The 25,479-nt window shown below is 39.6% G+C and overlaps 1 protein-coding gene across 1 annotated transcript; it reads right to left on the bottom strand.

Annotated features, from left to right (window-relative positions):
* Nucleotides 1-375: 375 nt before the first annotated feature.
* Nucleotides 376-2,524, bottom strand: LOC129728830 (uncharacterized). Its single transcript, XM_055687297.1, has 2 exons — nt 478-2,524; nt 376-401 (listed from the first exon to the last, which is right to left on the bottom strand). Exons 1-2 carry the CDS (start codon nt 2,522-2,524, stop codon nt 376-378), a joined length of 2,073 nt encoding a protein of 690 aa, XP_055543272.1.
* Between the last annotated feature and the right edge of the window lie 22,955 nt (nt 2,525-25,479).

Genomic DNA, 25,479 nt, shown 5'->3' with positions numbered 1-25,479 from the left:
TTCGCGTACACCAGTCATGGAACAGATCAAGCAACCTTTGCAATTCTCTACAGTCCTCTATTCGGCGGATTGTCAAATATATTTTAAGATCATCAGCGAAAAACAATTTCCCGCCTCGATTGAGAATAATCGCTGCATCGTTAACATATATTGAAAACAACAATGGGCCCAAATTACTACCCAGTGGTACACCTGATAGGTTCGTAAATTCATCAGAGTTAAAATTACCGATTTTCACAAAAATTTGCCTGCCTATTAGATAGGATTCCAGCCATTTGCAAAATCTTTGAGTACAGCCTATTTTTTCTAATTTATTTAAAAGGATGGCATGGTTCACAGTATCAAAAGCGGCTTTTAGATCGGTGTATATCGTATCTACTTGCGCTTTGGCGCTAACATTCCTGAAGCAATGCGATACGAAACTTACGAGATTGGTTTCTACGGTACGTCCGCGAAAAAATCCATGTTGCGCCGTACTTATATAATTTCGGCAGGCAGCAGATAACGCTTCGTTGACAATCGTCTCAAAAATTTTTGATTCCGCGCATAGAGAGGTTATTCCTCTATAATTTACTACGTTGGATTTATCACCCTTCTTGAAAACCAGCAACATGCAAGATTGTTTCCAAGCAATGGGGAAACACTGTTGATGGAAAGATAAATTGAAGAGCCAGGTTAACGGGGCAGCTATAACATCGGCACATCTTTTCATAATAGCCGTAGGAATTATACCAGGGCCAGGCGAAAAGGATGGTTTTACTCTACTGGTGGCGGAAACAACGAGCTGTTCGCTTACGCTTAAAATGTCCATACTTATAATTTCTGGTGGCACATTGGTCAGAGCTTGTTCAATTTGTGCAACGGTAATCGGTGTGCTACTGAAAACGCTTGAAAGGTGCTGTGCAAATAAGTTGCACTTGTCGATGGGCGATGTAGCAGTCACACCATCGAGGAATATAGTCGAAGGTAGGCCATTTTGTTTTCTCTTCGTATTAACGAACTTCCAAAATTTTCTTGGATTTTGTCTCAAACTTTGCTGCGTAGAACGAATGTGAAGATTGTAGAGAAACTTGTTATAGTTGCGATATCTGTTGCTGGCTATGGTAAAGCTATGTTTCAAGAATGGGCAACGTTGCCGAGTGTAAGCTCGAAGAGCCCTCGCCCGGATTCTTTTCATGTGACGAAGCTTGCCGTTGGACCATGGAGGTTTTCTGGGAGCTCGACGAGGGGGTACAGCAATCAATACGCAGTCCATCATTATCTGATTGTAGAAGGCGACGGCATCATTGACATCAGTGAACTGCTCTAGCACACTCCAATCTACTTGTAACAGCAGGTCACGTAACAACACTGAGTTCGTTCTGCGGTAGTCCAGTTGGTTCAAATTTTGCTCGTCCATAAATTCAACAATCCGTTGGGCAGTCAGTTCTACGCATAGAGCAGGATGAAACACGTCAAGTACAGCAATCGTTTCTGGTGCTTCCGAGACAAGGCAATTAGAACAACAATCTTTGTTAACAAAAACAAGATCCAAGCAACGCGATTGGTGGTTGCAAACAACATTTTTTTGTCTGAGTCCCAAAAAGGCGACACCATCAAGCAGCGTTCGACTAGCGGGCGTAAAAACAGACTCAATTGGATCTGCAATCGCATAGTCTTGCGCATAGTTTTTCCAAACTAAATTTGGTTGGTTAAAGTCACCAAGTATCAAAAATGTATCATGCGTCCTCATCCTAGTAGTAGCAGCTTCAAACACCTCCAGTTGAGCTCGCATAACGTCGCAGTCTAAACGTTTCTCAGGTGAAATGTAAAGCACCGCGATAAAAACATGTTGGGTATCAATAGCTATTTTTACAAGGAGCGTTTCAAGCCAGACCGGAACTACTTCGGTTATTTGAGAGCAAACGAACGACGTGGAAACAGCAATTAATACGCCGCCACCGCGTTGACGAACGCTGTTGTTTGAGTTGCGATCAGTGCGAAAGACAGTGTATGAATCGCCGAATAGTTGCAATGAATTGATACGACTATCGAGCCAAGTCTCTGTTAGTACATATACATCATAATCGTTCTCTGAAATCGCCAGGTAAACGTCATCTATTTTAGTTCGGAGTCCTCGTACATTTTGGTAAAAGATTCGTAGCACATCCTGGTTTTCCTTGGTCAAATCAGAAGGATTGCATTGCTGAGAAAGCGGAGGTGCAGATGGTGGCGATATAAAATCAGCTTCCTGATACTCGCCCGAGTCAAAAGCGCTATAGTCCTCGCTGTTATATTGATGAAGCCTTTGTGAATCACGATTATCACGATCGGCGTCAAAAATGCAACTATTATTGAATAGGGTGAACCCTTCGCAGTAGTCATCTTCATTCCATTTGTCAAAGATAGCATTATAGTGAATACTTTGGTCAAGTGGGCTAAAAAAATCGCACATTCCCTGAGTTTTTTGTAAACAATTAAAATACATATACTTAACTGGGTCGGGGGCCCGTTGGCCCCCAGAGTCCCCCGGCGGTAAAGTCATTGCATCTAAGGAATAACTGGTGTGTTTACCGATGGCGTGGCTGCCGCCACACCACGTTCGTTTTTTGCTCCATAATCCTCAAACTCTCTAAAGAAAATACCGGCGGGCCAAGTACTAGGTGCCAACGCTACCGCTTTAAGTTTAGAATCAATGCCCACTTTGAATGAAATGAAGCGCAGCGACTTTAAATCCCCGTCTTTTTTAACCAATCTCACAACATCAGGTGGTTCGTTGCACTGTAGACATTCTTTTGCCATAGTTTGAATGTTTTCGGTTGTAACGTCTGGATGGATTCTAGACAAGTAAACCCAAAACTTTTTCTCTGCTACAGGAACAGTAACAACAGTTGATGATAGGTTGGTTTTCGTTCCGACTATAACGTCCCGGTTAGAATTGGGCTGATCTTCACGGCGACGTTTTGGCGTTGGACGGTAGGTTGGCCAGTTGCTACGGAAGCCGCGGGGTATAGCTTCTGCTTTATCAATAACACAAGTATGTTTTGCTACTTCTTTTCGCATCTCCGTTTTCAGTTCATTGATGACAGCAGTTTGCTGTTTGATCAACTCAGCAATAGTATTGCCAAGTGCGGCGATCGTAGGACGAAAAGTAGCGAATCTCATCAACTTTAAGCATCCATCGCAAAGCCAGAGAATATTTTCCGTGGATGCCTTCAGTTTTGTAAAATGTTGATTGTTTAGGCCAGCACATTTATAGTGAGCCACCATCTCACAGAAGCCCTGACATTTGATATAATCAGTCTCCTTTGTTGGTTTGGCGCACTTATTACATACGAACTCCATTGTTTATTTTGAGACAAATTCACCAGCACAAACTTTTCGTAAAATCAAGTATTAGATAAGTATATCCAAGAAAAACTTCACTTTTACGCAGCACAGGAATGATTTAGCAATCTGTTCGTCAATATTGAGCGGTAAATAATTTAAAAAACACAGTGATTTTGAAAAAATAAAAACCGAGCATTCCACTTTTGCAAGTAGGAAGAAAAAATATCTAAACTTTTCTGCAATCGACTGCATATGACACGGAGACTTTTTCCTTTTACGGAAATGCTTGTGTCATCGCAGAACAATGACTTTGTGCATTCTGGAGGCAAATCAGGAAGATCTGAAGTGAATATGTTGTACAGGACTGGACCCAAGACTGAACCTGGAGGCACACCTGCTCTGACAGGAAATCTATCAGATTTTGAATTCTGATAGACAACCTGCAGAGTTCGATCAGTAAGATAATTTTTTTAAATTTTGATTAGGAAAATTGGAAAATTAAAAGTTTGTAATTTCGCAATCAAACCTTTATGCCAAACACTGTCGAATGCTTTTTCTATGTCTAAAAGAGCAGCTCCAGTGGAATAACCTTCAGATTTGTTAGTTCGTATCATATTAGTAACTCTGAGCAATTGATGAGTAGTGGAATGCCCACGGCGAAATCCAAACTGTTCATCTGCAAAAATTGAATTTTCGTTCATGTGTGACATCATTCTGTTAAGAATAATTCTCTCAAACAATTAACTTATTGAAGAAAGCGAACTGATTGGTCGATAACTGGAAACTTCAGCTGGGTTCTTATCCGGTTTTAAAATTGGAGTAATTTTTGCATTTTACCATAATTTGGGATAATAGGCAATTTTGAAGCTCAATCAAAGAAATAGTTATCGGTTTCCGTTATACTCTACTAAATTTTTTGGAAATAAATATTGAAATTCAGTCCGCAAATATATATTTCGACTGTGACGTACAGTCTTCCTCAGTGCTTATGTGGACTGGTTCACATAAGCACTGAGGAAGACTGTACGTCACAGTCGAAATATATATTTGCGGACTGAATTTCAATATTTATTTCCAAAAAATTTAGTAGAGTATAACGGAAACCGATAACTATTTCTTTGATTGATCTCAATCACTCTGCTAAGACGCTCGTTATAGATTTTCTAATTTTGAAGCAGCAATTGAAAATTTTCACTAAAAATTCCATTGTGCTTTCAGGGAGATGTTTGATTAATATATTAAAGATTCCATCGTCACCAGGTGCTTTCATATTTTTTAAATTTTTAATGATTGATTTAATCTCATTCAAGTTAGTTTCAATTATTTCTGCAGGTAAAAAATTCTGGGAAGAAATTAAATCAAATTGACGTGTGACTTCATTTTCAATTGGACTCACAAAATTCAAATTTGAGTTATGAACACTCTCAAACTGCTGAGCAAGTCTTTGAGCCTTTTGTTCATTGGATACAAGAAAACGTTCACCATCTTTTAAAACTGGAATAGGCTTTGAAGGTTTCTTAAGAATCTTCGACAGCTTCCAAAAAGGGTTTGAATATGGTTTCAATTTTTCAACTTTAGTTTCAAAATTTTGATTTCTCAGAAGAGTAAATCTATGTTTAATCTCTTTCTGTGAATCTTTATAAATAGTTTTAAAAACAGGGTCACGAGAACGTTGATATTGACGTCTGCGGACATTTTTCAAACGAATTAGAAGTTGAAGATTTTCGTCAATTATTGGTGAATCAAATTTCACTTGAGCCTTTGGAACAGAATAATTTCTGGCATCAATAATTGCACATTTTAATGCTTCCAAAGCGGAATCAATATTCACTTCGTTTTGCAAATCAAGCTCATTATTGAAATTTCTCCCAATATGAGTTTTGTATCTTTCCCAATTAGCCTTGTTATAATTAAAAACAGAGCTCATAGGGTTTAAAACTGATTCATGTGATAAAGAAAAAGTTATTGGAAGATGGTCAGAATCAAAGTCAGCATGTGTGATCAAATCACTACATACATGACTTTGATCTGTTAGCACCAAATCAATTGTTGAAGGGTTTCTTACAGAAGAAAAGCATGTAGGACTATTCGGAGTCAAAATAGAATGGTATCCTGAAGAACAATCATTGAATAAAATTTTTCCATTGGAATTACTTTGAGAATTATTCCATAAACGATGTTTAGCGTTAAAATCACCGATTATAAAAAATTTCGAACGATTTCTGGTGAGTTTTTGTAAATCACCTTTAAAATAATTTTTGTGCTCGCGTGTGCAATGAAATGGTAAATATGCTGCGGCAATAAATAAAGTCCCAAGTTCAGTTTGAACTTCAATTCCCAAAGTTTCAATAACTTTCGTCTCAAGATGGGGAAGAGCACGATGTTTGATTCGACGATGAATAACAATTGCAACTCCACCGCCGGAACCCTGAATCCTATCATATCTATGAACCACGTAATTGGGATCATATTTTAATTTTATGTTAGTCAAAAATGTTTCAGTAATAATTGCAATATGCACATTATTTACTGTTAAAAAATTAAAAAGCTCATTCTCATTGGCCTTCAATGAGCGAGCATTCCAATTTAATATTTTAATTGTTTTATTTAAAATCATTGCTAAATTTTAAATTAGAAACAATTTTAATAGTAAAATTTGTGCCTATTTGAATGGCTTCAAACATTGATTTTGCCTGCAACATGGCGTTCATAAGATCGAACATTGCCTGTTGCAAAAAAGAGAGTTTACCTGCCGTAATTGGCCCCAGGCAGTTGACATTTGTAACGGGTGCGGTTGCAATTTCAGCATCGAGTGGAAATTTACCTAATTTTGGTACTACCGTGGTAGAGTGTATGAGTAAAAATTACCCTCATTTAAACACCCCCGCAGCAGCGTGTACCCAACATGACAACTGTCACCACTTGCGCTGAATATCGTTCACATAAGTTTGTTTATTTTCGTTTAAATTCGTTCGTTTTTCCGTTTGTGAACGATATTGTCGCGTTAGATAGGTTCGATAATTTTTATGTCATATTTGTAGAATAATTGTTAGGGATAGATAGGCCGGTATTTTCCTCTAGCTGCGAAAAAGTGGTGCTGAATTAAGTCTCGGCGGGTTTGTTGTGGTCGGCAGCCATCGTGGGATAGTGAGTTTAGCCTCGATCGTGATCAAGTACACACGCGTCATTTGTTTTGTCCGGTTCAAGTGCGCGTTTTAACTGTTGGTTGTTTACAGTTTGTGTGTAGTGAAAGCGAAGGTTGTTCCGCTTTACAACGAAGGTTGTTCTGTTGTGTCACGATCGAGTGCGCGAGTTTCGGTGTTTACTCGCTCGCCAGATTGGCAGTGTTCGCTACCCCGGCTAATCGTCAAGGCGGAAAAAACACCGCCCGCCGACGACTGCTGCAGGAGCAGCTTGGAAACACCAGACGACCACAACTGAAAATCTTCACCACCGCAGCTAGAGGAAGGACGAATAAACGCGATAAGTCTTTCTGTTTTATTTATTCGTTTGTTTGGTTTTTGTTCTTGCATTCTAGCAAGAATCTGAAAGTGTATAGAGGTACAACTAATAATTGGCGCACAGCGCAAAAACCACACTGAAAAAAATATTTGTCTTAAAAAAAATATTTTTTTTTTTTTGAGTGTGGGGTACCTCTATCAAAAATTGGATTTTTGCTAGAATTTTTGTTACGCAAGTGGTGAGATTTCTTCCGCAATATTGTTCGCGGTCGTATTGTTTATTTATTTCTCAGTGTTATTTATATTATTTATTAAATATTTATTGTATATATTTATTTATTTCTGTTTTCTGAATCGGTGATTTTGCATTGGTTTTGGTGGAACTGCCAGACGAGTTGTGGAAAGCTTGAGTCTTTTCCAGTGGTTGCCAACCATAAAATATTCCGATCCGATTCAAAACATTTTTCAATTCCGCTCAAATTCCTGAAATAAAAGGGAATCGTTAGTGGGCGAAATAATAATACAAAGTTTCTTACCGTGTCGATACTGAATGCTTTGTGCTCTCGAGCTCTTTTCCGGAAAAATCGAGAGAATGGCGATGATTGTGGAAGAGCTCAATAGAGCTTATTGGTTGATGCGGGTCGACCATTTGCATTTCGACGAGCTAGATTTTGAGTTAAGCTCGCGGAATGTTGTCATCTCGGCTAATTCGGATCCATCTGGGGTTCAGCGGCAGCGTCGTTTACGGGGATTGTTGGCCGAAGAACGGTCTTCTCCGGTGGAACGCTCGCGTGTGTTTCATGGGGATGCTGCTGAAGAAATGGAGATCTGCCTTGGGAAGTTGAGTTCCATTAAGGAAGATCTCCGTTATAGATGCCCAAACAAGGAGGTTTACCGAGCAAGGTTACTCCATCTGGGGTCTAGACTCCAGATAATCCACAAATACACAGCAGGGGAGGTCAACCAGGAAATTTTGGGTTTGTTGGCGGAAGTTGCTGCTACATATCAAGAACATTTTGAATTGTCGGCAGTGCTTCCTCCAATTGAAAATACTGGGGAAGGTGGAGCAGGTTTGGGAGATTTGCTGGACACGAACGTGCCACCATCACAAACGGCAGCCATTTCCCTGCAAAGTGTAGGATCTGGTCCGCTCGTAGAAGAAGATGTTGGGTCTGTCTTGAGCGAGTTAAGGGACGAGATTCGACTTTTACGTCAGCAATCCCAAAAGGATAGATCTCTAGCGGCTGAGAGGCCTGATAGTCTTTTGGAAGCTACTCAGATGCTAATGGGCGGGATTGCTTCACTGAACACGATTGCTTCAGTTTTGCGAAAGACGGTTCAAGAAGTTGTCTCACTTCGTGAATCCGTCAGTGAACTTCGGGCGCTGGTACATTCTAAACCAGCTGGCGTTCCCGAGATTGATCTTCAGACCGATCTGGACGAAAGACGTGAGACGGACGAAATCGACGAGCCAGAAGAACCGGAAGTACCTGATCCACCACTGGCGCCCACATTAAACCAAACCGTGGTGGAAAAGTTACTCCTGGACTTCCTGAAAGAGCGATGTCCGTCACTTCCGATTGAGAACACGAAACCAGCTTTACCAGTCATTCAGTCCCAGGCCCCAAAACACCATGGGAATGGAAGGTCAAGCCCGACAGGTGGGCGTTTTCCTTTGCCCAATCATACGGGTAATGAAATACCATCCTGCTCGGGCTACCATTACATTCGTCGACCTCAGCGTGTTTCCGATTGGAAAATCGAGAAATACGCTGGGACATATGATGGGCTAGGACTGAATGAATTTCTGGACTCCGTTGAAAATTATGCTCAGTGCGAGCAAATTTCAGAGGAGGAGCTGTTCAATTCTGCAATGCACCTACTCACTGACAACGCTCTCACTTGGTATCGGGCTATGAGATCGCAGAACAGGCTTTACAACTGGAACCATCTGGTTTGTGAGCTTAAGGCAAATTTCATTCATCCGGAACTTGACGCCGCTCTCAAATCAAAGGTTTCCCAGCGCCTGCAGATGCGAAACGAGTGTTTCCTGGACTATTTCCAGAAAATGGAAAAAATATTTCGTGCTATGACGGTTCCCATGACACCGAGCGAAAAACTCGACGTGCTCAAGCGGAACCTCAGGCCGGACTATAAGCAAGTTTTAATTTCAAAGCCAGTGAGTACGCTTGCAGAATTGATGACTTTAGGTAAATCGATTGATGCGTACAAAACACCGATTTACCGAAAAGTGTTCGGTTCTCAAAAGGAAGTCGCTGCTTATTCGGTAAATCCACCAATTAACACCTCGAAAAAGGACCAACCAAACAGAAAGAGAGGTGGTTCGAATAACAGCCACGTTAAAACCAAAACATTTTGGAGCAAAAATTCCCAACAGGATAATTTTGCTTCCAAAACGCCGTCTGAAAACACGAAGAAAAAGCCAGGTGTTCAGACGGAAAAGAATCTTGTCGAGAGAAATTCGAAACCGGAATCCAAACAAAAACCGGTGATTTGTCTCGACTATCTGATGGAACAGCATCGACCTCCTAGTCTCGGAGTCTGTTACAACTGCGGTGGTACTGAACACGAGCATGAGGCGTATAGAAATCCTAGACGAGTCTTCTGTATTTTGTGTGGATTCAAGGGTTTCGATGTCTCTCGCTGTCCCTACTGCTTAAAAAACGGGATTCGTACCAACTAAAGTCGCAGTTGTGCAAGGTTGTGCGCCCCATAGAAAGCCTAAAATTAGACCCCCAAATTTACAACAGTTTTCGACCAGCTCATGATGAGGATTATCGTGATCCGTTGTTTGTTGAAACCATCATCCTCGTTGATCCGTCCGATAATCGTCCTTTCGTTTTTGTCGCAGTATATGGCCATTCCTTCAAGGCTTTGCTCGACAGTGGTAGTAATGCCACCATTATCACCGAAAAATTGTACCGAAAGTTTTCCAAAAGTCCATTGAAAGGTTTGGAAAGGCCAGTTGAACTTCGTTCAGCAAATGGACAGACCTTACCGATCCTTGGACAAATATATCTTCCGTACACTTTCCAAAACAAGACAAAGGTTATTTGCACCCTTGTAGTGGAGCAATTAACAGTTTCTTCAATACTCGGTATGGACTTTTGGCGCGCCTTTGGAATAACACCCGAGTTGCAAACTTGTGCTCTGTTGAACTCAGGTTCGGAGCAGGACGAAGAAGTAGAGATTGATGCTCCGAGTGAGTCTATACTTACTCCGGAGCAGATTGCCTGTATCGAACAGGTTACGACCTGTTTCCAGGCGGTAGTGCCCGAAAAATTGAATACGACCTCGCTAACAGAGCACAGGATCGTAATTAGGGAAGAATTCCAAAGTGCCGCGCCTGTTTGCCGATATCCCTATAAAATGAGCCCAAGAAAACTGTCTTAAGTCTGGGAAGAAGTCGACCGTTGGCGATCTATGGGTATTATTGAAGAGTCAGATTCCGATTGGTCTTTGAATATTGTCGCGGTGACCAAACCAGACGGCTCTATTCGGCTTTGTCTAGATGCCCGGCCTCTTAATGAGCGTACAGTACGTGATGCATACCCTCTGCCGCATCCCGGGCGCATTTTAGGAAGCCTGCCTAAAGCCAAGTACCTGTCTACAATAGACTTAAAGGAGGCTTTTCTCCAGGTTCCTTTGGCTAAGGGCAGTCGTAAGTTTACTGCTTTCAGTGTGCCCGGCAGGGGTATGTTCCAACTTACTCGTCTACCCTTCGGTCTTGTTAACAGCCCTGCCACTTTGGCACGTCTGATGGACCAGGTGTTAGGACGAGGAAAACTGGAACCGTACGTCTTCGTTTACCTCGATGATATTATCGTGGTAAGCGAAGCGTTCGAGCATCACCTACAATTGCTTAAAGAGGTGGCCAAATGTCTAGCCAAAGCCAATCTGACGATAAACCTGGCTAAATCCCGTTTTGGGGTTCCAGAGTTAAAATTTCTTGGCTATTTGTTGAATCAGGAAGGTCTAAAGGTCAACCCTGACAAAATTCAGCCGATACTCGATTACGAGCGGCCGGTGACGGTTACTAAACTGCGCCGATTCCTTGGAATGTGCAGTAACTACCGGCGTTTCATTGATCGGTTTAGTGAGGTGACCGCGCCTTTTAACGACCTCTTGAAAACAAAGGCCAAGAATATTGGCTGGAACTCCGAAGCAGAACTCGCGTTCCTGATGGTAAAGGAACTTTTAGTCACTCCTCCAGTGCTTGTCCTGCCAGATTTTTCAAAGGAATTCATTTTGCAGACAGATGCCAGCGACACTGCTGTCGCGGCTGTGTTGGTGCAAGAACATCCAGAGGGGGAAAAAGTGGTAGCTTATTTTTCACATAAGCTAACCACTCCCCAACGGAATTACCACGCTACCGAAAAGGAAGGTCTGGCGGTGATTATGGCGGTTGAACACTTTAGAGGTTACTTGGAAGGTTATCATTTTCGACTTGTCACTGATTCATCAGCCATTACCTGGATACTGAAAACCAAATGGAAAACCAGTTCGCGCCTGAGTCGGTGGAGTTTGGAACTACAACTCTACGATATGTCCATTGAGCACCGGAAAGGTAAGGACAATGTCGTTCCGGATGCCTTATCCCGTGCTGTAGCTGCCATTTCGGCATTGTCCACTTCAGACTGGTATTGTTCCATGAAGTCTAAAGTTTCAGCTAATCCTGATGATTATCCTGACTTTAAAGTCGAAGATGGTAAACTTTTCAAATACGTTGCCTCGAAAAGTGTACCATTCGACTCTCGGTTTAGTTGGAAATTGGTCCCAACTCCCGAGTGTCGAGAAGAAATCGTGCAACATACCCACGATGAATTGCTTCATGTGGGTTATGATAAAACGATTCACGAGGTTCAAAACGCTATTTTTGGCCTCGTATGGGACCAGAAGTTCGCGAATATATTCGCCAATGTGGGACCTGCAAAGAGATAAAAGCACCATTTACCTCAGTCCAACCAGAAATGGGTCAGTCACGCACAACCGGTGCACCGTGGCAGATGATTTCGGTGGACTACATAGGCCCACTTCCTCGAAGCAAACGGGGCAATCAACACTTGCTAGTCGTCCTCGACGTCTTCAGCAAGTACGTAATGTTGACCCCCGTTCGCAGTGCCTTTTTGCAGTGCCTCACTTTGTGCGACACTTCGCGAACAATGGTTCAACCGCCATGGAAGTCCGGAAATCCTGTTGAGCGATAATGGTTCGACGTTCATCTCCAAAGAATTCAGCCGGTTCCTAAAAGAAACAAATGTTACACATTGGCTGAATTCGAGATATCATTCGCAGGCTAACCCGGTAGAACGAACGAATCGTTCTATAAATACGGCAATTCGCGCGTACGCCCGCACGGACCAGCGCAACTGGGATGTCCGCATTTCTGATGTGGAACGCATCCTAAATACCACAGTTCATTCTTCACCGGGTTTCGTCCTCATTTCGTCGTCCATGGTTGCGAAATGGCATCAGGGGATGACTACTACAGGATTTCCGGGGAGGGTGATCTAAAATCAAGACAGGACAAATTAGAGACAATTCGGGGTATTGTGGTTAAAAATCTTAGTAAGGCCTCCGAGGGTGCTCGACAGCAATACAACGGGCGACATCGCCAACTTGCGAAGCCATTCGCCGTCGGTCAAATTGTTTACCGACGAAACATGAAGGTGTCGAACGACATGAAGGTGTCTAGAGCCTTATAACGCCAAAATTGGACCACAATACTTACCGGCGAAAGTTCTCGCCAAAAAGGGGTCTTCGTCTTACGAGCTGGTTGATCCTACCGGGAAAAATCTTGGTGTCTGGCCAGCAAATCTCCTCAAACCAGCATAAACTGGTACAATTTTGTTCCGGCGGCCTGCCTTTAAACGGATTGTTCATTTGAGAACATTTCAAAGGCGACCGCCGGATTACATTTGGACCGTCGGTCCATTTATGCGTTGCTCTACCTTCTTCTAGTGAATAGTAAAAAGGGAGACTTACACTGCTGTTAGAAGGTTCTTCATTACCTTCGTTAACGTTTTGCGTGCTTCGCACTAGTGGCGGAGTAATAAATCGTTCCGCTGAAGTTTTGCTTTCTGTTCCAAAATCAGTCGTGACGGTGTGAAGTTTAATTATTGCCAGAATAGAATTCCGCGCCTTTTGGAAAAATACCCACGCACTGGCACTTGGAAACAGAAGGCAAACAACCGAAAACATATCACTTCGCCTTCGTCGGTGCCATTGACTTAGTTTTCACCCCTCTTCAGCGGGGACTTTTTACAAATTTTTGCCTTGTTTGCGCGTTTCTTTTTCGCACAAAACACTTTTACCCTTTTCTATGGGGATAAACACGCACGCGCAACGTATTTTCGTCGCGAAAACCTAGAAAACGCGAAAACCGGAATGTGAACGGCGAGTTTCCATTCCGGTTTGTTTACATAAAATATTCATTGATCATTCCGCATAGGAATGACGTCATCGCCGGTTGACGTCTCCAAACGATGCCATGCTGCCAGAAACGATAAGATGGATTCGGATTAGAAACTGATCGTTTTTGGTAAGGCAATGTAATGTATATACGGTGCGGCCGAATGTGGATATGTATGAATGCGCGTCATCGGAACCGAATGTTGTGTATTCGGAGTCTTGCATAACACTGGGGTTTTAGATTTTAACCACCAGGGTGATAAAATTGAATTCCTTAGGGAATATTTTTATTATTTACCGCATTATGCGAGAGACATTCTTTGGTCCCTCTCAAACGTCTCAGTATGGGAGATGCTTTTGAGATGAACAGGGACAGAAAGACATGGTCCAGAATGTTGACAATGACGTGGGATGGGTGCCAGAAGGAGTGCGTGAATGTGTGATTGGATATGCATGAGTGAACGAATAAAAGTTGACATGGTTGAATGAGATACAATGTTCTAGAGTTAATTCAAAAGGTGAATCGAATTGCAAATGGCGATTGGAATGAAAGGGTATGTATGAGAGAGAGAATAAAAGGAGTGGATCGGAAATTAACTCTAGCTCAGGTATCGAGTGTTGGCACCGTAAGAACACGAAAGTTGGAGAGTCGATAAAAAACCGACAACCGTTCCCCTGCAAGTCAGAACCGTACAAAATTAGTACTGGGACTTGCAGTATTTTGGAAAGATGAGTTGTCTTGAAGAATGGATTGGAATTGGATTTCAAGTTCAGGCCTCGATTAGGTCAGATGATAGCTAACTGCTTCTCGCTTTGCGAATGCTTTCAGCATTAGCACTTCACACCAAGACCAAACAATTTCAACGATTCGGAACTCCGGTCGATTAGTTTTTGGAATTGTTTGCTTGTAAATTACGGAAGGAATGATAGGGATAGCAGATTTTGTACATATTTATTTTTTTATTTGTTTATTTATTTATTTATTAATTTATTAATTTATTTGTTCATTAACTTATTCATTCCCCGTTTATTATTGTTATCGGTGTTAGGTGCTAGGTTATTTTAAAAAATTGTTGTCAATTTTTTTTCCACTCGGTGTGGGCGAGATTGTAACCGGTGCGGTTGCAATTTCAGCATCGAGTGGAAATTTACCTAATTTTGGTACTACCGCGGGAGAGTGTATGAGTAAAAATTACCCTCATTTAAACACCCCCGCAGCAGCGTGTACCCAACATGACAACTGTCACCACTTACGCTGAATATCGTTCACATAAGTTTGTTTATTTTCGTTTAAATTCGTTCGTTTTTCCGTTTGTGAACGATATTGTCGCGTTAGATAGGTTCTATAATTTTTATGTCATGTTTGTAGAATAATTGTTAGGGATAGATAGGCCGGTATTTTCCTCTAGCTGCGAAAAAGTGGTGCTGAATCAAGTCTCCGCGGGTTTGTTGTGGTCGGCAGCCATCGCGGGATAGTGAGTCTAGCCTCGATCACGGTACGAGTGACACGCGTCGTTTGTTTTCGTCATAAAAGTGCGCGTTTTTAACTGTTTTATTTTTACAGTTTGTGTCCCGTAGGAGCGAAGGTTGTTCCGCTCTTTTTTAAGACCAACGAAGGTTGTCCCGTTGGCCCGTGAATTGAGTGCTTTTTTTGTGTTTGCTCGCCGGAGTGGGTAAGCTACACGATTTGCTACCCCCGTTTAAGTGCCAAGGAGTTTTAAACACTACCCCGCCGGAGTTCGTTGCAGCAGGAGCTGTTGGGAACGGCCATCCCGACAACGAGAAGCAACGTCCCCGCAGCACCCCCACCACCGACAGCAAGAGGAAATTAGGAATAAAAAGCGATAAGTTTTTATTTTGTTTATTTATTTTGTTTTCCTTTTGTTTTCTAGTGAAAGTCCGAAATCCGATAGAGGTACACGCCGCCCTGTAAAAGAGGGTCTGCCGGGCAAAATCAAGCAACCCGAAAAGTAGCCAACTGCCTTCTGCAGTTGGTGATATTAGTGTGTAGGGTAACCCCCACTAATACATTAGAAAAAATATTTTCGGCAGCAATATTAGCTGGAGTAATAGGTGTACAATTATTTTCTAGCGTGTTTTGCTCACCCATATTAACGGTCATTTTCGAACTACCAACACTAAACGGTATAATGTTCGAACTACCTGTAACTAGAGACTGTGTTATAAAGAGATACGCATAGAGAAAAGCAGTAAATATGGCAACCCTTTGTTAATATTTTATTTTAAACAATTCTGGCAACCCCATTTATTTTCGCATGACTTTTCATACGCACTAGAGAGTGTAATGAAATTTCGAAACTTTGTAAGGATATATTACTGAGTTTCAATGCTTATTCATACAATTATTTAATTTTCAATAGGAATGTAACGGATATCCGCATCCGCGAATGCGGAACATCCGCATGAAAATTAACATCTGCATCCGTAATCACATATCCGCATCCGCATCCGCATCTGCAGATGTCTGAAAAATCACATCCGTAACATTACTGGTTTTCAATGCATCACTCATGACATGAGCCTGACGAACACGTTTTTCGTTGGAACCATAATTGCACGTGATTCACAGAATTTACACTGATCGCAACACACATTCTGTACGAAAAGTAACACGCATGAGTTTGTTTACTTTGCACACTTGGAGCCTCGATTTGACGGTTCACTTGGAGTTTTCGACCCCACTCTTTGCGTATCTGTTCATAACACCGTCTGTACCTGTAACCTGTGCTTATGCTAAACGGGTATGCAAAGGAGTAGGTAAACTATGCGTCACTGGTCCGCTTGGAGAATTTTGTTTTGAAGTTGGTTTTAATTGAGAAATTGAATTTTGTTTACCTTGCCTTGCCTTAACAATTGCTAAACGGGCTGGGCATTGATAAAAATTCGACATATGGTTGCCGTTACAATTCGCACAGCGAAAATTTTTACTCTCTTTCACAGGACATGTGTCCTTTTTGTGAGAAGAGTCTCCACAAACGAGGCATTTTTGGTCCATGTTACAAAACTTTGAACCATGGCCATAACGTTGGCAAACACGGCATTGGGTGATATGCTTTTCACCTCCGCCAAACTTTCGATATAATTCCCATTTTACACGCACGTTATATAAAGCATGTGCTTTTTCAAGAAAATTTAAGTTATTAACTTCATTGCGGTTAAAATGAATTAAATAATTAACAAGGGAAATTCCAGTGCGCTGACTGTTTTCGCCTCGTGATTTTTGTTTCATCAGAATTACTTGGGTAGGGGTTATACCAAGTAATTCTGTCAAAGTAATTTTGATCTCATCAACGGTTTGATCGTTGGTGAGACCTTTCAATACAACCTTGAACGGCTTGGCGCTCTTCGTATCATATGTAAAAAATTTATACATCTTTTCAGTTAAATACTGAATAAGACGATTCCAATCTTTCAATGTTTGGGCCAGTAAACGGCATTCGCCTCTACGGCCAATTTGATAAGTAACTTTGACGTCGGAGAGAAACGTAACTCTCTTTTAAAAATATTAAATTCAGAAGCAATAGTTACCACAATAGGTGGAACTTTCTCCTTTTTTACAGAAATTTCACTTTGAATAGTTTTACTTTCGAACATTTCAATTTCGCCAGCTTCTTGCTCAGGCAGAATATCATATAAATTTTCACTGCATAAGCTAGTTTCAGAAAGAGATGCCTCTCTTTTCCTCCCCGTAGCGATGCGTGGTTTCTTTTTTCGTCCTGCCATTTCAGGTGATACGAAAAAAGTTCAAAAATAATATCAAATTGCAAGTATTGAGAAAGAAAGCAATAGGTAGTCTTGAGAAAGACTGATGTAAGTTAACTTCCAGGTAATCTTTAAAAGACACACTGACAAAACACAAACTTTGAAGCTATAGGCAGTCAAAGACCAGTCCACAAGCAACCGAAAATACGTCTGATCTGTCGGGCAGCTCAAGACGCACGAAACTACAAACGTAATTTCACGCACAACACTGGTTTAAGACGCGAGTAGCTTGTAGAATAAACCTTTACATTCCTTTGCAGCTCTTAGACAATTCGTTCGTAACTATTCTGCACTGTTCACTTCGATGAGAAATTTGAAAACATTGCCTGGCATGAAACTTCTATGATGGAAAAGTTAACAAAAATACCTTACAAACCGAACTGTCCAAATATTCTGTAAATGAGAAGCAAGCTTTCTAAAGTATGTTGCAATACAATAGTTAATTTATACATTTAAAGCTAAAAGAGTGACTTTCGTGACCATTTTGTCGTAAAATAGTGACTTTAGTGACTTTTTAGCGTAAATAGGCACTTTTTAGTGACTAGGCTCAAAATAGTGACAAAGTCACTAAAAAGTGACTCGCTACTAGCCCTGGGGTGGCATCACGACAAGAAGGTGAGCAAACAGCGAGGCTCGAGACAGCGCGATCGCACCTTCCGTGTGGATGATATGAAGATGGTAGATGCCAGAAGGCACATTAGAAGGTTTTAAGAAGATACTGACGATTTCGTCAGGAAGACGTTGTCACGCCGTGTGTGTATTCGGGCCTTTACGAATGCTGGAAAGCGTTACAAGACGCTTCACTACAGCTAGTTGGTATAACGGACGAAATCACCAAGATGAACATATTCAAAGTTAAGGCTGGTTATAAATTACTGGAAGTTTTGGAAGGTACCTCATCTACAGTAGAGACACCAGATGCAGCTACAGCTCTATTTTCCAATGCAGAGAGCCGGTTGAAAAACTGTTTCGGATTTCGCAAATATAATTCAAGGCAACGCCAAAAGCTTCGTTCTATGTTGCAAATAACGAGTGAGTCAGATATAAACTATGTCAAACGAGTGATTACCACAGCGACGTTATGCTACTTCGATGACCTACAGCTGGTGGAAACTGTAGCCGACGTGATTCAGTTACATGCCGTAAACGTAAAAATCAGAGGGGCGGGACGAAAAATGTTGCTCAAAGAAGGAACGCTTATGAATCTAATCGATAAGGTGCACGCATACGAACTGGACAAAGCAAATGAAAAATTTTTGCACTAAACCACCCACAAGTACCAGCGTATGCCGAAGTTGCCGCTGTGTCTTACGGTTCAACAGGGTCAGGTAACTCACATCGTTATGTTCCATATCCCAGGATACAAGATGCTCGAGAGCTCCACCAGGTACAACAGTACAACAATTGGCCAAACGCAAGAGGCAAAGGAACCTTTCGCGGTCGTGGTGCGAATAAAAAGAATCAGTCATTAGGCAACCCGTCGTGTTGGAGATGCACCAGCAGGCTCCATTTACCATCAACTTGTCACGCTATCAATAAAGTTTGCCGCAATTGTCAGAGAGTGGGATATATTGAACGGGCTTGCCGTGATCTACCTGTTTCAGCTCCAACTATTTAAAGAAATAATGAAAAAGTGGATGGCATTATTAAACCAAAAAAGATTGCTGCAATAATCAAAGACGACGAGAAAATCGAAGAGCTTGTGAGTGAATAAAATCCTTAATCCGCTACGATGCAAAACGAGATCTGCGACTTGAATTGCGTTACTAGTCCATGAATCTGTACGATATCTCTTCTTTTGAATAAATTTTGTGTTAAACCAAAACCGGTTTCAAAACAAACCTTAAAGAGATTTTGTCTCATTTAAAAGAAACATATTCATCGCAAAAACACCTGTTGGCTCGTATGAGAAATTGTACTAAGTTGTTATTCTAATACTACAAATTTTTTCAGAGCGAATCACAGGAAACTATCATTTTAAATCATTGTTCGAACGACGATTCAAAGGACGGCATTGTCATCGACCAAATTGTTGGGGTACGAGTTGCTTTTCTCATTGACTACGGGGCTGAAGCGGGGCTAAACCAAAACCGGTTTCAAAACAAACCTTAAAGAGATTTTGTCTCATTTAAAAGAAACATATTCATCGCAAAAACACCTGTTGGCTCGTATGAGAAATTGTACTAAGTTGTTATTCTAATACTACAAATTTTTTCAGAGCGAATCACAGGAAACTATCATTTTAAATCATTGTTCGAACAACGATTCAAAGGACGGCATTGTCATCGACCAAATTGTTGGGGTACGAGTTGCTTTTCTCATTGACTACGGGGCTGAAGCTCATACGATTTGTGAAGATGTTTTTGAATATCTCAGGAGTAATGTGCAATCGGAATAACAATTGTTATCGGTGACTGAAGGTTCTTACAAACCACTAAGGGCGTACGCAAGTCCTGGTAAAATAAATATTTTCAATGATAATCCAAAATACTTGGAGAAGTTCTATGTCATTAAGAATGCACAACCTTTGTTGAGCAAAACCACTGCAATCCGGTATGTGCGTCTTGAACTGTCCTACAGATCAGACGTTTTTTCGGTTGCTTGTGGACTGGTCTTTGACTGCCTATAGCTTCAAAGTTTGTGTTTTGTCAGTGTGTCTTTTAAAGACTACCTGAAAGTTATTTCCCATCAGTCTTTCTCAAGACTACCTCCTTTTGAATTTAACATTTGTTTTAACTTTTTTCGTATCACCTGAAATGGCTGGACGGAAAAAGAAACCTCGCATCGCTGCGGGGAGGAAAAGAGAGGCATCTCTTTCTGACACATCGAGTGTCTGTAGTGACAATCCTTTTGATATTTTGCCTGAGCAAGAAGCTGGTGAAATGGAAGTTATTAATAATGAAACTATACAAAATATAAAATCTTTAAAAAAGGAGAAAGTTCCACCTATTGTGGTAACTATTTCTTCTGAATTTAATGTATTCAAAAAGGAACTTTCAACGTTTGTTTCTGACGTTAAAGTTACCTATCAGATTGGCCGTAGAGGTGAATGTCGCTTATTAGCCGACTCAGTAAAGGGTCGTGATCGTCTTGATCAGTATTTAACTGACAAGATGTACAAATTTTTTACATACGACACCAAGAACGCCAAGCCGTTCAAGGTTGTCTTGAAAGGTCTCACCAACGATCAAACCGTTGATGAGATCAAACTTACTTTAACAGAATTACTTGGCATAGCCCCTACCCAAGTAATTCTAATGAAACAAAAATCGGCGAAAACAGTCAGAGAACTGGAATTTCCCTTGTTAACTATTTAATTCATTTTAACCGCAATGAGGTAAACAACTTAAAATTTTTTGAAAAGGCACATGCTTTGTATAATGTGCGTGTAAAGTGGGAAATTTATAGGAAGTATGGCGGAGGTGAAAAGCATATCACCCAATGCCGTACTTGCCAGCGTTATGGCCATGGTTCCAAATTCTGTAACATGGACCAAAAATGTCTTAATTGTGGAGACTCTTCTCACAAAAAGGACACATGTCCTGTGAAAGAGAGTAAAAATTTTCGCTGTGCGAATTGTAACGGCAACCATATGTCAAATTTTTATCAATGCCCAGTCCGTTTAGCAATTGTTAAGGCAAGGCAAGGTAAACAAAATTCAAAACAAACTTCAAAACAAAATTCTCCAAGCGTACCAGTGACGCATAGTTTACCTACTCCTTTGCATGACCGTTTAACATATGCACAGGTTACAGGTAGTTCGAACATTCTACCGCCTAATGTTGGTAGTTCGAAAATGACCGCTAATATGGGTAAGCAAAACACGCTAGAAAATAATTGTACACCTATTACCCCAGCTAATATTGCTACCGAAAATATTTTTTCTAATGTCAACTGCCTGGGGCCTATTACGGCAGGTAAACTTTCTTTTTTGCAACAGGCAATGTTCGATCTTATGAACGCCATGTTGCAGGCAAAATCAATGTTTGAAGCCATTCAAATAGGCACAAATTTTACTATTAAAATTGTTTCTAATTTAAAATTTAGCAATGATTTTAAATAAAACAATTAAAATATTAAATTGGAATGCTCGCTCATTGAAGGCCAATGAGAATGAGCTTTTTAATTTTTTAACAGTAAATAATGTGCATATTGCAATTATTACTGAAACATTTTTGAAACCTAACATAAAATTAAAATATGATCCCAATTACGTGGTTCATAGATATGATAGGATTCAGGGCTCCGGCGGTGGAGTTGCAATTGTTATTCATCGCCGAATCAAACATCGTGCTCTTCCCCATCTTGAGACGAAAGTTATTGAAACTTTGGGAATTGAAGTTCAAACTGAACTTGGGATTTTATTCATTGCCGCAGCATATTTACCATTTCAATGCACACGCGAGCTCAAAAATTATTTTAAAGGTGATTTACAAAAACTCACCAGAAATCGTTCGAAATTTTTCATAATCGGCGATTTCAACGCTAAACATCGTTCATGGAATAATTCTCAAAGTAATTCCAATGGCAAAATTTTATTCAATGATTGTTCTTCAGGATACTATTCTATTTTGTCTCCGAATAGTCCTACATGCTTTTCTTCTGTAAGAAACCCTTCAACAATTGATTTGGTGCTAACAGATCAAAGTCAGGTATGTAGTGATTTGATCACACATGCTGACTTTGATTCTGACCATCTTCCAATAACTTTTTCTTTATCACATGAATCAGTTTTAAACCCTATGAGCTCTGTTTTTAATTATAACAAAGCTAATTGGGAAAGATACAAAAATTATATTGAGAGAAATTTCAATAATGAGCTTGATTTGCAAAACGAAGTGAATATTGATTCCGCTTTGGAAGCATTAAAATGTGCAATTGTTGATGCCAGGAATTATTTTGTTCCAAAGGCTCAAGTGAAATTTGATTCACCAATAATTGACGAAAATCTTCAACTTCTAATTCGTTTGAAAAATGTCCGCAGACGTCAATATCAACGTTCTCGTGACCCTGTTTTTAAAACTATTTATAAAGATTTACAGAAAGAGATTAAACATAGATTTACTCTTCTGAGAAATCAAAATTTTGAGACTAAAGTTGAAAAATTGAAACCATATTCAAAACCTTTTTGGAAGCTGTCGAAGATTCTTAAGAAACCTTCAAAGCCTATTCCAGTTTTAAAAGATGGTGAACGTTTTCTTGTATCCAATGAACAAAAGGCTCAAAGACTTGCTCAGCAGTTTGAGAGTGTTCATAACTCAAATTTGAATTTTGTGAGTCCAATTGAAAATGAAGTCACACGTCAATTTGATTTAATTTCTTCCCAGAATTTTTTACCTGCAGCAATAATTGAAACTAACTTGAATGAGATTAAATCAATTATTAAAAATTTCAAAAATATGAAAGCACCTGGTGACGATGGAATCTTTAATATACTAATCAAACATCTCCCTGAGAGCACAATGGAATTTTTAGTAAAAATTTTCAATTGCTGCTTCAAAATTGCATATTTTCCCAAATTATGGAAAAATGCAAAAATTACTCCAATTTTAAAACCGGATAAGAACCCAGCAGAAGTTTCAAGTTATCGACCAATCAGTTTGCTTTCTTCAATAAGTAAACTGTTTGAGAGAATTATTCTTAACAGAATGATGTCACACATGAACGAAAATTCAATTTTTGCAAATGAACAGTTTGGATTTCGCCATGGGCATTCCACAACTCATCAATTGCTCCGAGTTACTAATATGATACGAGCTAACAAATCTGAAGGTTATTCCACTGGAGCTGCTCTTTTAGATATAGAAAAAGCATTCGACAGTGTTTGGCATAAAGGTTTGATTGCGAAATTGCAAACTTTTAATTTTCCAATTTTCCTAATCAAAATTTTAAAAAATTATCTTACTGACCGAACTCTGCAGGTTGTCTATCAGAATTCCAAATCTGATAGATTTCCTGTCAGAGCAGGTGTACCTCAAGGTTCAGTCTTGGGTCCAGTCCTGTACAACATATTCACTTCAGATCTTCCTGATTTGCCTCCAGGATGCACAAAGTCATTGTTCTGCGATGACACAAGCATTTCCGTAAAAGGAAAAAGTCTTCGTGTCATATGCAGTCGATTGCAGAAAAGTTTAGATATTTTTTCTTCCTACTTGCAAAAGTGGAAAATCTCTCCCAATGCTTCTAAAACTCAAATGATAATTTTTCCGCATAAGCCTAGGGCTTCTTTCCTCAAGCCAAACAATAATCACGTTGTCAAGATGAATGGGGTTATTTTAAGTTGGTCCGACAAGGTTAAGTACTTGGGACTAATTTATGATAAAAAACTTATTTTCAAAGAGCACATTGAGAGTATACAAGCCAAGTGCATCAAATATACGAGATGTTTATATCCTCTCATTAACAGGAATTCTAAACTTTGTTTAAAGAACAAACTTTTGATTTACAAACAAATTTTTAGACCAGCAATGCTTTATGCTGTACCGATCTGGTCAAGTTGCTGTTCAACAAGGAAGAAAACGCTCCAAAGGATTCAGAATAAAATTCTGAAAATGATTTTGAAGCGTCCTCCTTGGTTTGGTACACTCGAATTACATAGACTTACTGGTGTTGAACCATTAGAAGCTATGTCAAATAAAATTATTAACAATTTTCGACAAAAATCGTTGCAATCCTCAATTGCTACGATAAGCTCTTTTTATAGCCAATAAGTTAGCAATTAAGTTAGTTGTAAGTTTACTTCCCCTTTTCTGACAAGTAGGTTTAAATCCCTACGAACGATAAGTCCTAATTGCGAAAGCAAACAAATCCTAATAATGAAAATTACAAATTTCTAACAGTGTTGAGAAGTCACCATTTGTGATTGGACACACATACTCATTATTTACTAATATTTATCATAAATACTTAAGCTACTAACAAATCCCCCCCATTAAAAAAAAAAAAAAAAAAAAAAACTGCAATCCGGTACAGTGCACACTGGGCCAGAAATGAAATCTAGCGGAACGAAATTAATAGCGCTCTTAGGGTTTGACCAATCAGTTTCCGATCTTATACAAAGTTTCTTGGTATAGTTAGGGCGTCATTTTGGATGTTTGAATTGGTTCGGAATTTAGCCGCAAAGGTGGCGTTGCGATGCCAACTTCTTTCCCTTACACGCTAGAGCTTTGCGGTGTTCGACAAAGTTGTAGATCTTTAAATTCTATGAAACTTTACAGAATATACAAAATTTCTAACTCTTCAAGTTTCAGAGATCTACGAGTTTTTATGAATTTTGTCTGAATTTCACGTTATATTGTGATAATTTTATGAATTCACTCGAAATAATTTCTTACAAATTTTTTCTCGATAGAAATTAAATAATTACGTCGTTTGCATCCGAGTACAGAAGTTTCTGAAGTACTAAAGTGAAAATAATACACAAAATTTGAAAAAAATACATAATTTTGTGAAGTAGATATCTCAGCGGGTAGCAAGTAGTAGCAAACCAATTTTTTTTCTAAAAATTGTCCATCAAAAAACCTTTATTTTCTGAAAATTTGAAAGAGGTGTTTTTTGGTGTTTTTGTGATATTTCAGTTTGAATATAACCATAGGTTTCATATAAAAATACAATTGCTATGTTTTTATTGCATGAAATACACGGTCCAGTACTCTGATAATCTATTGAACCTATGTGCAGTCTTCAGCAAAGTTTCTCAGTGTAATAAGAACTTCAACATGACGCTCAGTTTATTTCGCGATTTGGCCGCAGAGATGGCGCTTCGACACCAATTGTTTATTCTTACACGCTAGAGCTCTGCAGTTTTCGACAAAGTTTTAGAATAGAAAATTTTATTTAACTTTGTAGAAGAAACAAAATTTCTGTCACTTAAATTTTTTTGGAAATTTACGAGTTTTTAAAGAATTTGTATGAGTTTCACGTTTTTTGTAATAGTTTTGTGATTCGAAACATTAAAATCACAAAAGAATATGCTATTTTCTGAATCAGCATACGTCTTCGGTTTAAGTATGCGTCGAGTTTTCGTTAGTAAAGCTAGGCTTATTGAGAGTAGATCTGTTGCTATTGAATCAAATGTTACTTTGTTTGTTTCGTAGCCAAATCCAATAGCAACGACGTATGCGAAAAACGTGAACGCTCTGAAGTGAAGACTACAGTTAAAATTGCTCTTTTTTCTGTGTCGTATTCCAAACATAATCAATAGTTTAAATATTATAAGTTTAATAAGTATAATAAGTATCACTGGTATAATTAGCATAATTCAGTTAATAGTAGTACAATATAATAGTTGTTATAGTTAAGAGTGAAATTTTGATGGTGATTTTAATGTTTCGAATCACAAAACTATTACAAAAAACGTGACACTCAAACAAATTCTTTAAAAACTCGTAAATTTCCAAAAAAATTTAAGTGACAGAAATTTTGTGGCTTCTACAAAGTTACATAAAATTTTCTAATCTAAAACTTTGTCGAAAACTGCAGAGCTCTAACGTGT

The sequence above is a fragment of the Wyeomyia smithii genome, chromosome 3, assembly GCF_029784165.1.
Source record: "Wyeomyia smithii strain HCP4-BCI-WySm-NY-G18 chromosome 3, ASM2978416v1, whole genome shotgun sequence".
Taxonomy (NCBI): Eukaryota; Metazoa; Arthropoda; class Insecta; order Diptera; family Culicidae; genus Wyeomyia; species Wyeomyia smithii.
The sequence above is the reverse complement of the archived record's forward strand: the minus strand, read 5'-3'. Positions and strand labels throughout refer to the sequence as shown.